Source organism: Phodopus roborovskii, unplaced genomic scaffold, assembly GCF_943737965.1.
Source record: "Phodopus roborovskii unplaced genomic scaffold, PHOROB, whole genome shotgun sequence".
Taxonomy (NCBI): Eukaryota; Metazoa; Chordata; class Mammalia; order Rodentia; family Cricetidae; genus Phodopus; species Phodopus roborovskii.
In genome coordinates, this window is record NW_026126511.1 from 51,843,244 (window position 1) to 51,858,528 (window position 15,285).

At 46.0% G+C, this 15,285-nt stretch overlaps 1 protein-coding gene across 1 annotated transcript in view; it reads left to right on the top strand.

The window, feature by feature from the left end:
* Positions 1-13,357, top strand: part of Sgcg (sarcoglycan gamma) — a 28,364-nt gene extending 15,007 nt beyond the window's left edge. The window contains exons 5-7 of the mRNA XM_051195566.1: positions 3,837-3,909; positions 9,785-9,908; positions 13,128-13,357. Of these exons, the coding sequence (XP_051051523.1) occupies positions 3,837-3,909; positions 9,785-9,908; positions 13,128-13,301 (371 nt within the window). The 3' untranslated portion in view covers positions 13,302-13,357. The remainder of the gene's footprint in view (positions 1-3,836; positions 3,910-9,784; positions 9,909-13,127) is intronic.
* The last annotated feature ends 1,928 nt before the right edge of the window (positions 13,358-15,285 follow it).

A 15,285-nucleotide genomic window follows, 5' to 3' on the forward strand; every position in this document is an offset into this window, starting at 1 on the left:
ATTAGAGGAGCAAGGTCTGGCCCTAGCAACCCACCTCTCCTGCTAGACCATCCTCCTAAAGGCTCCACAACCTCTCCAATCTGTGCCAAGAGCCTGGGAGTGTATGTCACATCGAGGCAAGTGGATGGTGACCTGCAGAGGTGGTGGCAGTGTTCTGAAGGAAGTGGGTCATTCCCAATTAAGGTCTGAGATAAGGAGATCTTTAGGGTTCAAGTGGGTGACTGGCATCTAGGAAAAATGGGGGTGATGGATAACCTTGGGAGTTGTGGGGGGCGGGGTGGGGGCATGGCACATCACATACCACACAACAGAGAGAGCCAAGCAGATAACAACATCCTACATTCTTGTTGAGGAGCAGGCATGAGGATGTCACCTCAGCTATTGACCACATGTGCATCCATGGACACTCAGAGCAGAAGCCTCGAGTGAGCATGTGTGAGCAGCACACACCAACTGAGCTATGAGAATGCCGATGTGAGGCCACTGGTGGGCGAGGGGAGAGGCAGTGAGGGGGCGGGAGTATCTCAGTAGCCATGTTCCTGGTGCCAAAAGAGCTGGTGTCCCAGAATTCGAGTCCAGCAAAGGTAGAGATTGGCCTTGGATTTACTATCATGGCGGTTACTACTGTCCTAGCAAGAACATTTCCATGGGGGGGGGGTGTTAAAGGCAAGAAGCAAGTTGAAGTGTTTACACTGGGAGTAGAGTGGGGGTTGTACAGATGCCGCGCAGTGTGGCAGCGATGGGAACATCATCTGAAAAGCCTGTGACAGTCCACAAATGCTCAATGGCTGTATGGAATTGACCTTAATAAATGCTTGGCAGCAAAGATGCATTGATGAAGCAAGTGTCTGTGTTTGCACAACCCCTGTCAAGTAAAAGGTTACTACTGAATCCCGTGGAGTGGAGGGACCTAAAGGAGCCTGTCGGGAAGAATGGAGCCGCTGGGCTCTATCTGTGAACTCCATGCTTGTTGGACTCTATCCCATGAACCTTCTCCTACCTTCACCACTATGATCAGTCTAGTGCCCAAGGCTTAATGCAGATCTTCCCAGGAGTAGCATTCATTCAAAAGTAGGTGGCCACATAGGTATGTCTGTACGCAGATATTTCTGTCCCTCCTGCCAGCACCCAAATTACAACACAGAATCTTGTTATTAATTATGAAAGCTCAGCTGATAGCTTAGGCTTGTTTCTAACTAGCTCTTATAACCTGAATTAACCCATTTCTATTAAGGTACTTTATTTTGTACTGCCCATGTTGTTTCTGTGTCTGGTGACTCCTCACAACTCCACCCTTCTTCTCAAGAAGGGTCCTCTCTGCCCTGAAAATCCTGCCTAGCTATTGGCCATTCAACGTTTATTAAACCAATGTGAGTGACAAATCTTCACAGTGTACAAAAGCGCTATTCCACCACATATATGGGATATGGGGCATTCCCTTGATTGACGTGGGAGAACCCAGCCCGCGGTGGCAGCGCCACGCCTGGACAGATAGAGCTGGGTTGTGTGAGACAGCAATCTGAGTAAGCCACAGGAAGCCAGCCAGTAAACAGCTTTCCCCCACGCTTTCTCCTCCAGGCCCTGCCTCCAGCTTCCTGCCTCAGTTCCCTCTGTGATGGACCTGAAACTTTAAGCCAAAATAAACCCTTTCCTCCCATGTTGCTTTTGCTCATAGTGTGTATCAAAGCACTAGAAAACAAACTAGGTAACAGAAATTTTTACCAGGGTGCCCTAGGCAGGGGTGTACCTAAAATGAGGGTGGGGTCTGGTTATAGGTGAGGTCCAGGCAAGGTGTGTCCTAAACCTGGGATGGGCCAAGTCCGGGTAGAGTCTAGACATGGGTGGGACCCAGGCAGGAGCTAAGCTTTGGTCTGGCAGGACCTAGGCCAGGCAAATCTTACTTATTTGGATAAATAAGCCTGGATGAATCAGAGTGGGTGTAAATGGAGGAAACACTGCCCCCACTAAAATCTGTGCATGTGCCCATAAAACTCAAGGTAAGGGATCTTTTAATATTACCTGAAGCGTGGGTTTGTGTCGCCCTGCGGAACCTCTGTGCCCAGCATGCCGAATCACCCATTTGCTCTGTGTGTCCTGCTGTTTTGCTTGGTCCTTACCTGCAAAGGTCGAATGCTACAAATGACTGTTTATCGCAAGGTTTGCACTAACCACCATGTGCCATAGTCTGCCCTGCTGCCTTTAACCACAGCATGGCTTTCCAGTCCACGTGGCCCCTTACTTAGGTAATGAAGGCTCACAGTATGCGGACTTAAAATGCGAACACGGGTCACAAATGATAGCTAAACGCAGGATATGACAGTGTGCCACCTGCTCCAGGCACATTCTTGCCTGTGATCAAGTTCTCTGATAAATGGACCGAGGTGGATATGCTAGTTCCAGAAACACCAGGGGGCTGTTTCAGATGTTTAGAATTTTTTTTTTTGAAGAAATTTTTTTTAATTTTATTTTTTTAGTTTACATATCAATCTAGTTCATTCTCCCTCTCTCCTTTCCTCCCTCCCTCCCTTTTTCCTTCTCTTTCCCCCTCACATGAACCCCGACCACCCTCCCCTCCCATCCCCCCTACTCCACATGTAGGATGATGCCATCCAGGAGGGGTCATCTAAATCTGTCAAGTCATTTGGAGTAGGGACTAGGCCCTCCCTCCTGTCTCTAGGTTACGGGAGTATCCCTCCATGGGGTGTGTGCCCCCAGAGTCCTTTTGTGCACCAGGGATACATCCTGGTTCCACTGTCTGAGGTCCCTTAGACTGCTCAGTCCTTCTGGCTGAGACCCATGTTCAGGGCGTCTGAGTCAGTCCCATGCTGGATTCCCAGCTATTAGTCTGGGAGCCCGTTAGCTCCTCCTTGCTCAGGTCCACTGTCTCTATGTGTTTCTATAAGGTGGACTCTAAGAGATTCATATAAGGTCCCTCACAGAAGGGGGAAGGGACAAGTCCCCCAGAGCACATGGGGAGTTGGGGGGGGCAGTGAATGGAGAGGGAACTAGGAGAAAGAGAAGGGGAGGAGAGGAAAGCATGTGGGACTAGGAAGATTGAGTCAGGGGAGGAATAGAAGACAGGAGAGAGAGAGAGGAGACGGAGGGAGGGAGAGAGAGAGAGAGAGAGAAAGAGAGAGAACATAAAAGAGGGAGCCATTATGGGATTGAAGAGAAAACTGAACCTAAAGAAATGTCCAGAGACCTATAAGACTGACTCTAATTAACAATTTGAGCAACAGTGGAAAGGCTACCATAAATGCCCTTCCCGGATAATGAGATCAACAGCTAACTTATCCACCATCATGGAGCCCTCATCTAGTACCTGTTGGAAACAGAAGCAAACACCCATAACTAAACACTGAGCTGAACCAGATGTTTACAATTTTAAAGCTGGTCCTTAGAAATAAGCAACATAAGACACAACTGTTTCACACACACACACACACTCACACACACTCTCACACACACTCACACAAACACACACACACACTCACACAAACACACACACACTCACACACACACAGAGTATTACTGAAAAGTATGTAGGTAGATGCAATGTCATCATGAATTGTTTCTTTTTTCATTCTGATGACTAGTATCCCTTGTTCCATACCTTGAAGGTAATCATCTGTATAATAGTGGGTTTCATGAGCTTTCATTTTGACTGCAGCCCATCACATGAGGTAGTGTGGAACTTTCTACTCCCAATAGTTAAGCCAAACCTCACAAACTCTGGGTTCTGGGTAGGATTGCTCAGCCTCTTGTCTGGACTGGCTATTTAATTGGCTCATCCACTTCTTGTATTTTGTTCTGATACATCTCTGGGCTTTGTTTAGGGCCAGAAGGAGCTATTTTTGAACACTCAGTGGAGACACCCCTTGTCAGAGCTGACCCATTTGAAGATCTCAGGTAAGGCGTTTGCTTCCAATACAATTAGACTTCCTTATAACAGGCAATGAGGTATGCCTGCAGACATGCTCACAGTGTCCCGGTATTACTGTATTACTCCTTACTGCCCGAGTCCCTGTCAGGGCTTTCAGCATGGAATCAACTGGTTATCCCTTATTAGAACCCAAAGCAAATCCAAAGCCCTGTTGGGTCTAAACTTTGCTATGGTTCCATGGCCTTCCTCTCTTGTTCCCACTGCTGCTGTTCAGGCTCCGTAGGACTGTGAGAGTCTGCTGGTCACACTTCTGTCAGAGAGACATTGCTCAGTGGACACTGTTTCAAATGCTCCGTTCCTTCCTCATTAGCCCTGGGGTGATGGGTGGGTGCTCAGGGCCCTCCATGGGTAGGGCTGTAACTGGCAGCCCTCTCCCTCAAATGCCTCCCAGACTTAGCATCTGCTACCCGTTCCTACCCCAGACTGCCCTCTGAGGGGTCCCTTTTGTGATACTATCCATCCCTACCCCACCTAAGAACAAGTCAAAGCCTCAGGGAAGAGGACAGTGCCCCACATAGACTTTGAAATTTGAAATAAGCATCCTTGAAAGTGTCGATTTACTTAAATTACAGGTGCCCTCTGTGTGTGTGTGTATGTGTTTGTGTGTGTGTGTTTGTATGTTTGTGTGCGTGTACTTTGGTATCTGTGATGAAAATTCACATTATTCATAATATACCCTCAGCCATTTTTAGTGTGCAGTTCAGTGGCATTAAGGAATACCAAGTGTTTTTGAACCGTTGTCACAGTCAATTTCCAAAGCTTTCCTTCTCTTTGAATTGAAGTTTTGTCGTCCCCCCCTATTGCGGTAAATAAGGATCAGGATAAACAAATAAGCCGAATAGATGTTTATTCAGGGAGAAATAACTTACAACCTAGACAGAAGAACACCAGGAAATTCAACCCGATCCTCTCCTGTCCGAGTCACGCCAGAAAGAGAGCGCCTCCCTGGCCCCCTCCGACCTCCTTCCTCAGGTCACCTCCGCCCATAGCTCCACCCCCCAATGGGCGTGGTCAGTGCTACAGAAGGACTACCTCACTACACCCCCCCACCACCCCCTGCCTTAAGTAGTTCTTTTTCCCTTCACACTTGTCTTCCTCCCTTCTGAAATAGTTCCCTATCTATGTCTTACATAGATAGAATGGCTGCACATGATATAAAACATGGTTTTTTTATATATATATATCTTTCTTTCCCCTCTCCATTACCCTCCCTTGTTCTCCCATCCTCTCCCAGCATCCTCCTTCTATGCCATGGGAGAGAAAACACGGTCATTGTCCTTCTGCATCTGGCTTTTTTCACTTAACATGATCCATAGTCCTACCTGTTTTCCTGCCAATGCCATAACTGCATTCTTTACAGATGAATAAAGATCTGTATATGTGTATATGTACAACACGTATAAAAATAGCAATAAACATGGATGTTCAAATATCCCTGTAGTGTGCTGACAGGATCCTTAGGGTACATACTGAGGTGCAGTATAGCTGGACCATGTGATTGCTCTACTTTCAGGAACCTCCATATTAATTTCCCATCAGCACTGTGTGATTGTTCCTCTTCCTCTAGATCTTCACCATCAGTTTCTTCCCTGCCCTCCCCAAGTTCTGGTCATTTGTTTGTTGCTTAATAGTATTGATAGTCTTTAATATGACTTTCATTTCTGACTGGATTCAGAAGTAGAAGCTCTCAGCAAGAGTCTCTTGGCAATCTGTTCCTGGAGTATTTCTCTGGCTTCCCTCATTTTCTTGATCAAAATCTTTTCGTATTCTGTAGTTCCCTCTTCATGTTTCTTAGTGTATTGCTTCTTCAGAGCAATATGTGGGCATCTGTGCTGCAGGACATGTGGAGTGACAAGAACCGAGTCTTAGGTGCCTTGGCCCTGGGCTTCCTACCTTTATTTAAAGGCTTTCAGACACATGTTGGCAGAAATCACCATCCTCACACAGCCTGAAGTTTTCAGATTCTGCTGTCTCTTTTGGGCCCCAACTACTAGTGGCCAGGAAGGAGACAATCAGTTTTATCTTGACACAGTAGCCCACCTAGGCAAAGGGACCCATCACTGTTCTGACTGGGATCATATGTAGCCATGATGCTGTTTTAACTTGCGTTTTTCTTTGGGTGTTGCTTTAGTTTCTTATCTTGTTTCTGTGATAGACTACACTGGCACAGTCCTCAGGGAAGAAAGGGTTACATCAGCTCATGGGAAGTCCAGCCAGCGATGCCTGAAGCAGCTGGTCTGAGTGTTCCGACCAGCAATTAGGAAGTGTATGGATGGATGCCTGTGTTCAGCTTACTTGGTTTGTTTTGTTCAGCCCAAACCCCACCCCAGGGAATGATGCCAGGCCCAGTGAGCAGATGTTCCCACCTCTGTTAACCTAAAATAGATAGTCCCACAGACATGCTCACAACTGCTTGTAACTCCAGCTCCAGGGGATCCAATCCCCTCCTCTGGCCTACTGAGGAAACCACACACATGGCAACACAAGACAGGTAGGATGTGCCCCCTCTCCCACGCCAAACACACACAAAATAATTCTTTTAAAAAATATGTATGAAGTTATTCTAGGAAGTACTGGATAAGAAAAATAGGTACGTGGGCTGGAGAGATGGCTTAGTGGTTAAGAGCACTATACTGCTGCTCTTCCAAAGGACCTGGGTTCTATTCCCAACACCCACATGGCAGCTCACAACGTTCTGTAATCCCAGTTCTAGGGGATGTGATGCCCTCTTCTAGCCCCCAAGGCCATTCGTATTAATATATGTGTGCTAACAATCATGAACACACACACAATTTACAATGAAAACAGTGTCTTTAAAGGTATCATTCATTGTGGAATAGTTGATTTTCTATAAACAACCACTTTTCTTTCCTTCAGAATCATTTTAAGATTTGTCATTCTTCTCACAATCTGTATGATATGGAGTGGGTGTGTTTTAACCTAGCTGGGGATATTGGTCGCCGACCGGGACCAGCAGGGTTATTCTTGGGTGACACGACCCTAAGGGGGCTGGTCAGGGATGAGAAAATAAAGAATATAGAAAAGCTGGGACCAGGAAATACTGCATAGACTGATGATTTATACCAAGCGAGTTAATAGAAGTGCAGTGTCTTATATACAGTTTGCAGGTGTGTGTACGTGGGGTGTGACAGAGATAGCAGAAAGCTGTCACACGATGGGATGAAGTCAGCAACAAGCTAGCCAAGCAAGGTTACACAAGGGGAAACACAGATCGAGTACACAGCAGCCTGGAACTGATAACTCTGGTCTCTTCAGGGAGAAAGGCCAACTTCCCACTACGTCATGATTTTGAATACGTCACTCTTGCATTTGAAAGTCTCCAATATCCTCTGCAATCCTGTTTTATTTTATGTGTGGAAAATATTAAATCCATGGGCTTCACTAGAATGTCAAAGACTTCATGCTCCCCTGGCACCTGAGCAGCCCCCTCCCCAGCATTTTAATGGTTCGGATCATGCTTTATCGCGTTTAGTAACTGATCTTAGGGAACAGACCCATCTACACCTCTTCACTAGGCTGTCAAGGTCGCGCAGGGTTTGCCTGAAATGCAGCAGGCCTATAGGAGCTGCTTCAGTGCTTTTCCTTCCAAGCAAAGAAAATATAGGTCACAGCAGATCACCCATAACCCAGATGCATGAACAGTTTCACCAGTGTCATACACATAAGTCAAACCTAACTAGACCAGTAAATTCCATATGTGTCCTTTAGGGGTATTCTTGCATTCAAAGCAAGATTTTGACATATGCCATACTCAGATATGATATGCTCTGATGTGTGAACAAAAGTGAAATTTTGTCTTGTGTTATACATAGTGACAGAGGGGGCAGGGTTCCAAAAGAGGGCAATGGGAGGTGAATATGATCACAGTGTATTATATGTGTGCATAACAAAATCCATTGCTTTGTGTAATTCATACATGCTAATTAAATGTAGGAATAAATAAAAACAAGACATAAATTTCCAATTAAACATGTATCCATCCAATTTAAAAGTCTCTCCAGGGCTAGGGGAAGGTGCAAAGGTCAAATGCTTGCTCAGCAGGCATGAGGTCCCGGGTTTCACCCCAGCACTGAAAAACTCCACTAAATTAATTCCTAGGGCCCTTCCAAAAGCTTGCCACCCCTTCCTAATCCTCACGTGGTTGGTGCCACCCCACAGCAGGCACAGTCCCTGAACCGCACATCCTTTCCTGTCCGTTGTCCCTCAGACTGATCTACGTTTACACGTTTCTGTGAGATCAGGCTTTGTAGCTGTGTGACTCGACTGCTGACCAACAACAGCATCGTGCCCTCTGGCAGAACCCATCCCTTTCCAGACAGGGGCAAACAAGAGATATTTTCTGGCACATATGTTTATGGTTCTTAGGTTTGGTCCAACCCCAGGACATCCTGATCCACTGGTACTGATCCAAACCCAGGTGGGGCTAACAAACATCCTGTCTCCTAACCTCATCACTTCAGCATTTTCAAAAGAAATCCTCGCAGCTGCCCTCAGATCTGGCTGAACTAACTTAATGAGGCTTTCAGAGGGAAAGCTGGAAGATAGGTGTCAGTAAAGGCTTGCCAGGCAGGTATGGTGACTTGAGTTCCATCCATAAAGCCACATAAAGGAATCAGGGATAGTGGCATGGCGATGAAGGATCAGGAACATCTGAGGCATGCTGGCCATCCAGCCTCCCCTAAGCAATGAGAGACCGCACCTCAGAAAAATTAAAAGTGCACTGTTCCTAAGGACTAACACCAAACATTGTCTGCTGGTCTCCACCTACATGTGCACACACATGCTCTCTACTGTGTGTTGAGAGTATGAGATCATGAGAACATATGCTCACACACACACACACACACATAAAAAAACAAATTTAAAAGATTTTTTTTTTTTTAAGAAATGAAAGCTAGGCCAAATTTTGTGACCTCATGGGAACGTGTAGCAAATATATTTGTCCTTAAACCTGTCTCTTTTGTTCTTTCCCGGTGACTTTGTGCATTAACTAAATACTATTGTCGTGTAAGGGGTTCACCCCGGCTTGTTTTTCTGCAGTGTCACCTGTACAAGGTGACAGCTGTCTGCTGACTATAGCTGTGGCCAGAGGACATGAATTTCATAGGCTGTCACTAGTAGGACACTTGCTTCTCTGCTACTTGCTTATCTGCTAGGATAGTTGTTGTCAACTAAACACACACTAGAGTCCCCTGGGAGGAGAGACCCTCAGTTGTGGAACTGCCTTCATCAGACAGACCTCAGAACTTTTTGTGGGGAATTTTCTTGATTGATGATTGATTCGGGAAGACTCGGCACGCCATGGGCATGCCATCCCCGGGCAGATGGCCGAAGTGAGAAAGCTGGTTAAGCAAGCCATGGGAAGAGGGGAAGTGAGCAGCATCTCCCATGAGTTCCTGCCTCGAGTTCCTGCCCTGGCTTCCTTCCCTCAGTGATGGACTGTAAGCTGCAAGCTGAAATAAACCCTTTCTTCCCCTGGTTGTTTTTGGTCAGCGTTTTATCACAGCAGTAGAGAGCAAACTGGAGCACTCATTATTTCTGGTTGTATGAAATAGAGCATGTCAGCATTCCGAGTGACATCAAGTCTCTTGGAGTGTCTGTGTCCCTTGTTAGTCACACTTTCTATATTAGGCCACGTGCTGAAGGTTTGGTGTGGTAGTTTATTGTCCTCCTTCGGGCTATTGGTCCTCCCTGGCTCAGAACTGCCCACTGGAGCCACCCTCCCACCTCAGGCTCTGATCAGCTTCAGCTAGAACCATCTTTGCTGTTGACCTCAGCGCAAAGGTGGCTTCTAACATTTTCTTTTTTCTCTCATTTCAGGTTAGAATCCCCAACCCGGAGTCTAAGCATGGATGCCCCAAGAGGGGTTCACATTCAAGCTCACACTGGGAAAATGGAGGCCCTTTCTCAAATGGACATCATCTTGCAGAGCAGTGATGGAATGGTGAGTTCAATGACAGCACTCCGATTGTATGTGCTGATGAGGTATCCATGTCAGGGCATCAGTATTATGACCTTCTGCTGGCTTATGATAAGACATGATGACTGGCATAACATAGACATTATGGGGGAATAACTGAGTACAGGTGTGAACCGGAAAGGGTCACAGAGGGTTCTATTCATTCCATAGTGGGCTACTTTCTTACACTGGCGTATGCCTCACAGAGTCACTTATTATTTTCAGTTGTAAAACTGCACTGCAGACACTGGGACATTCAAACGTCAAATTTTGCATTCCCTAGCGACTCACTGTTTCACAGCATGGGTTTATTATAAACAACAACTGCCTCCTGTTGTTACCCAGAGAACTCTTCTTGCTTGCCCAGAATTTAGTGCAAAATAACATGACTGGGGGTGGTGTGGGTGGGGGGGATTTTTCCAAAGGTCAACTATAGTAAGATTGCTTTGTCAGACTCAAGTTCAGAAAGACAGTAGAACAGACACACCCTACACCATGATTTGTAGAACTTTCTTTATTAAGAGAAGGTGAAAGCTCAGCGTCGCTGACTACAGAGTCCACAGAAAGGTGACATGTTGGGGCAGGAACTGATTGGAGTCATTACAGTACATACTCATATTGCACAGACTGGGACCTTGATTCTTTGTTCAAATAATGCATAGGTTCACAAAGTCCCTTTTAACAGCCCCACCGAAATGTCCTTTTGTAGTGTAGGTATAGCTGTGTGCACTCACACTCCTGTTTCCCGTGTGTGTGTGTGTGTGTGTGTGTGTGTGTGTGTGTGTGGTAAGTCACCAGCACAGTGGGGGTGCTCCGCCCACCTTGCACCAGGGACAGTTAGCAGAGACTGCATAGCACAGTGCAAGGATGAGTGTGGGGCACAGGAGAGCTGCAAGTCCGGAAGCCTTGGCTGCTGGGGGTCATCAGCCCTCTAATTCAGATAGGTATTTGAATTCTGGGACGTTTGCTGGTCCTCTGTGCCTGTCTCCTCATTAAACAAATGGGGAAATACTTGCTTCAATCATGCCTTGTGGTCTCTAGGCACTAAAGTAACACTTTGAAATGACCTTCAATTAACATGAATAGGAAAATGTTAGGATGCACGATGCTGTCCTAAAGAAGGTCATGAGAAACCACTTCAGGGATGTGGACAGGAGCCAGTCAGTGAGCACCCAGAGGGAGGACATGAAAGTTACCTACAAACTGAAACTTGGCAGTTTATGAGAATCAGAGCTGGCCAAGTTAGAAACGGAGTCAAGAATTTTGTAGACACGGCATCACCACACACTGCACAAGGCTTTAGTTACTATGGAGACACGACATCACCACACACTGCACAAGGCTTCAGTTACTATGGAGACACGGTATCACCACACACTGCACAAAGCTTATGTTCTTGAATGGTCATCATTCCTTCTGTGAATCAGGCAGCATTTTTGCAGGTAACACATGATGGGACCTATAATTCCAGTTGCCATTCCCCATGACTGACAGAGGGAGGACAGATGTTTGGACTTCAGCCTAACATGCTGACAGAAAAACAGTATGGGAAGTCAGTGGAGGAAAAGAAAGGACTGGACAAATTAACCTACTAACCACAAGACAGGACAGGGCAGAGAGGCCCAGGTAACAGCCTCCCAGGGGAGAAAAAGTACTCAAAGATCGCCTGGCATGGCAGAGTGCCCACTGGATTGCCTCTGCTCTGCAAGGCCACACAGTGCAAGCTGTCTGTCCTGCAGCTGGCAGTGCTCTGACAGCTCATTAGGAGATGGGAATTCATGGGTGAGAGCGGTCAGAATTTAAGAGAGCTCATTGTGGACAATGAAGACATTATGCCAACCTACAAAGCACTGAAACTTTCTTTTGATGAGCGAGGGTTGGGAGGAAGGGGCAAGCTGCTCCAGGCTACTGTTCTCATGTCCTTAGGGGAATGGGTCCCCTGTCTCATCAATGGCTCTTTGCTTATGCTCCTATTTAACAAACCCGGTGGTTTCCATGGTGCTTGCACTGGCTATGGTCTCCAGACTACTGCATCCAGCATTTAGTAGAAGATGGAATGGTTTCAAATACTGTTAAGAGTTTAGGGAGCATTTGGCAGCTAGTAGGGTGAATTAATTCAATTGTCTCTCTTAGGAAAACAAAGCACAGATAAAGTCAGGATAAAGTCAGACATCCACAGGCAAAAATAAAGATGTACCCATTTCTGTGAACTGCATGTTACTCCAACGGGCCGGAGACAATTTAGCACAAGCTCAATGTGATCACAAGTGTGAATTGGCATAACTTCAAAAGGCATGTTTTTAGTTGGTTGTTTTTACTTTTAGTTCTTTGGGGGTCCCACTCAGCTCCAAAAAAAAAAAAAAAAAAAAAAAAGATGGAGTCTTATTTATGAATGGCCTGGCCTTAACTTGGCTTGTTGATAGCCAGCTTTCCTTTTTTTTTTTCAAGACAGGGTTTATCTGGAACTAGGTCTTGTAGACCAGGCTGGTCCCAAACTCATAGAGATCTGCCTGCAAGTGCGGGGATTAAAGGCATGTACCTCCACAGCCTGCATAGCCAGCTTTTCTTAATTTAAATTGCCCCATCTACCTTTTGCCTCTGGGCTTTTCTCTTTGTTCTATATACCTTTCATCATTTCTTACTCTGTGGCTGTCTATGCAGGTGGATGACCCTGATGTCCTCCTCCTCTTCTCGCTCTTCTCTTCACAGACTTCTCTTATCCTCTGACTGCCAGCCATGCCTCTCCTTTCACCTGCCTAGTTATTAGCCATTCAGCTCTCTCTTAGAACAATCAGATGTTTTAGACAGGCAGAGTAGCACAGCTTTAGAGAATTAAACAAATGCAATATAAAAGAATGAAATACATCTTTGCATCATTAAACAAATGTCCCACAGCATAAACGAATGTAACGCATCTTAAACTATATTCCACAATAGAACTGAAAAGCAGTCTAGTTTACTGAACTAGTTGTAAAACAACTGGTTTGTTTTCCCAGCTGGGGAGTAAAAGAAAATAGGGTCTCTTTCCACATCGGAGGAGCTGTCAGCCCGGCCTGCACAAAGACTGGAAGAGGCCGTTTTAAGGGGACTCAAGCACAGGCAGGTACCCAGCTCCGTACCCAGCTTTTCAATGGGAGGAGACTATCCCTTGGTGAAGTTCATTCCTCCTTCTTGATGATTCATATCTCACTTTCCCCCAAACAGCTGGTGCTTGATGCTGAAACTGTGGGTTTGCCCAAGCTGAAGATGGGGACACCGGGTCCCTCTGGCAGCTCTAAGGGATTCTATGAGATTTGTGTGTGTCCCGATGGGAAGCTCTACCTGTCTGCAGCTGGTGAGGCCACCACCTGCGAGGAACACAGCCACATCTGTCTCTGACATCTTCTGCAGAACAGATGTTGTCTTGGTGAGCTGAGAGCTGTGACCTTGGCCTTCATGTCACTGGCAGCTGGATGGGAGCTAAAGCACTTAGAAGCTTGGAGGAGAAATGTGCCAATGGAACTGTTGGGCTAGAGTGCGTGGTCTCAGCATGGCACAAAGAAATGTCAAGAACTTAGTCACTGGATTTTCATCTTTCTAACCTCCATCCACGTCTCTTGTATTGAACTGTTGTTTGGAAGCAGTTTATAGTACTCAACAGCACACATCTATCTACACACACACACACACACACACACACACACACACACGCACACACACACACAAACACACACAGCTGACTGGTGGATTCTAAAATGCCCCAACTCTTCACAACCCTTCCTTTATGTTAAGCCTCAAGTGCTCCCTTCAGCCAAGTGCAGTGTGTCAGGTTTTACCAAGAGATCACCAGGGCTTAAAGGGAGTTTGAGGTTGATAGATATTCAATATGGAGTTAGGGGAATAAATTACACAAAATTAGTCATGCTTTTATATACATACCAATGAGCAATAAAAATGACATTGTTTTTCAGACCAGATTTTTAAAATGTGTTACTTACTTTAATGCTCATTAAGGTATTAATATTTTAAGGTATTCATTTTCCTCAAATTATTGGTGACAAAGACTCAGGCCAGTCAGTCATTAGGCACAGGGTCCCAGGTAACTACTGATATTAGCTCAAAATGTGACCCTAAATTGGTATGGCCATTTTCACTTGTAGAACTCTGATGATGTACTCACTCCACCCAAAACACCGACTATGGCAACTGTGTGTATAGATGTATGATGTTAATTTGACAGATTTAGCAGCTATCTAAGGGCTTTTGTCTCCCAGGACCAAAGGGAGTGGTGAGGCTCTGCCTTCCAGGCCTGTGCTGACTTCCACAAACAGGGGAGGCCGGGTGCAGCTGCATTGAAGTAGCCCTGCAACTTCTACAGAGGAGGCAGGGTGCAGTGACCTGGAAGTGGCCATGCAGTGTGTGAATGCATACTGTGCCCATTGCTGCATAGGTTGATAAAAACAAAACGGTATATTCCTAGGTCTCTGTGGAGGTTATTCATTGGCAATGGAAATGTCCGTCATGAGTCCTGAGAAATGAATGGCTCAGTGGTTAAGAGCATACACTCCTCTTGCAGAGGGCCAGGTTTGCTCCCCAGCAGCCACATAAAGTGGTTCACGGCTGCCTGTACCTGCAGGTCCAGGGGTACCTGACACCTCTGGCCCCCAGCAGCACCTGCGCTCACATGCCCATACCCCAACACAGACACATCCAAGTACATATAATTTAGAAAGTGTTAAGGTCTTTTTAAAGTGCCCATCATTTAAGAAAGGTGGCGGGAGTTGCTTGCTTGTTTTGAACAGTTTTAGAAGAATCCCAGACAATTTAAGATGGAGTGAGACCAGCTAGCTGTCCTGCAGATTCTGTCCACAGATCTGTAACACTAACACAAGCCAAACGTGCCTTCTCACCTCCGAGTCAGGAGAAAGAAGAAAAGTGAACCCTTTTGATGCTGTTTTAATAAGGTGTTTATCTAATGCTCTCTTCCAAAGCCCATTTTAAGGACTATAATACAGCACACAGGAAACAGCAAAGTAAAACTACAGTGCTTCCTATGAGTCTGGAGCAAACGTCTGCATGCACAGTGCACAGTGCTCCTGGGTCACAGCAGTGGGCATTTTCATTTGGGTTAAACCTTGATTTTTTTTTTTTTTAAATCTCTGATTGCTGTGACAAGTCTCCTGTCAAGGTCAGTCAGTCATCTATTTTGTCATTATTTATTCTGCTGTCCCGTGCTTTTTCCTAACCAGTGTCACCAAGCCCACAAGACCAAACACAGGATTGGCATTTATAAGTAAACTTGTTCTCATACAAGACCACAGAGGTCCCAATGGTACAGTGAGGCTGATGAGGAAGCATGAGGATGGGAGGTGGTGAGGTGGCT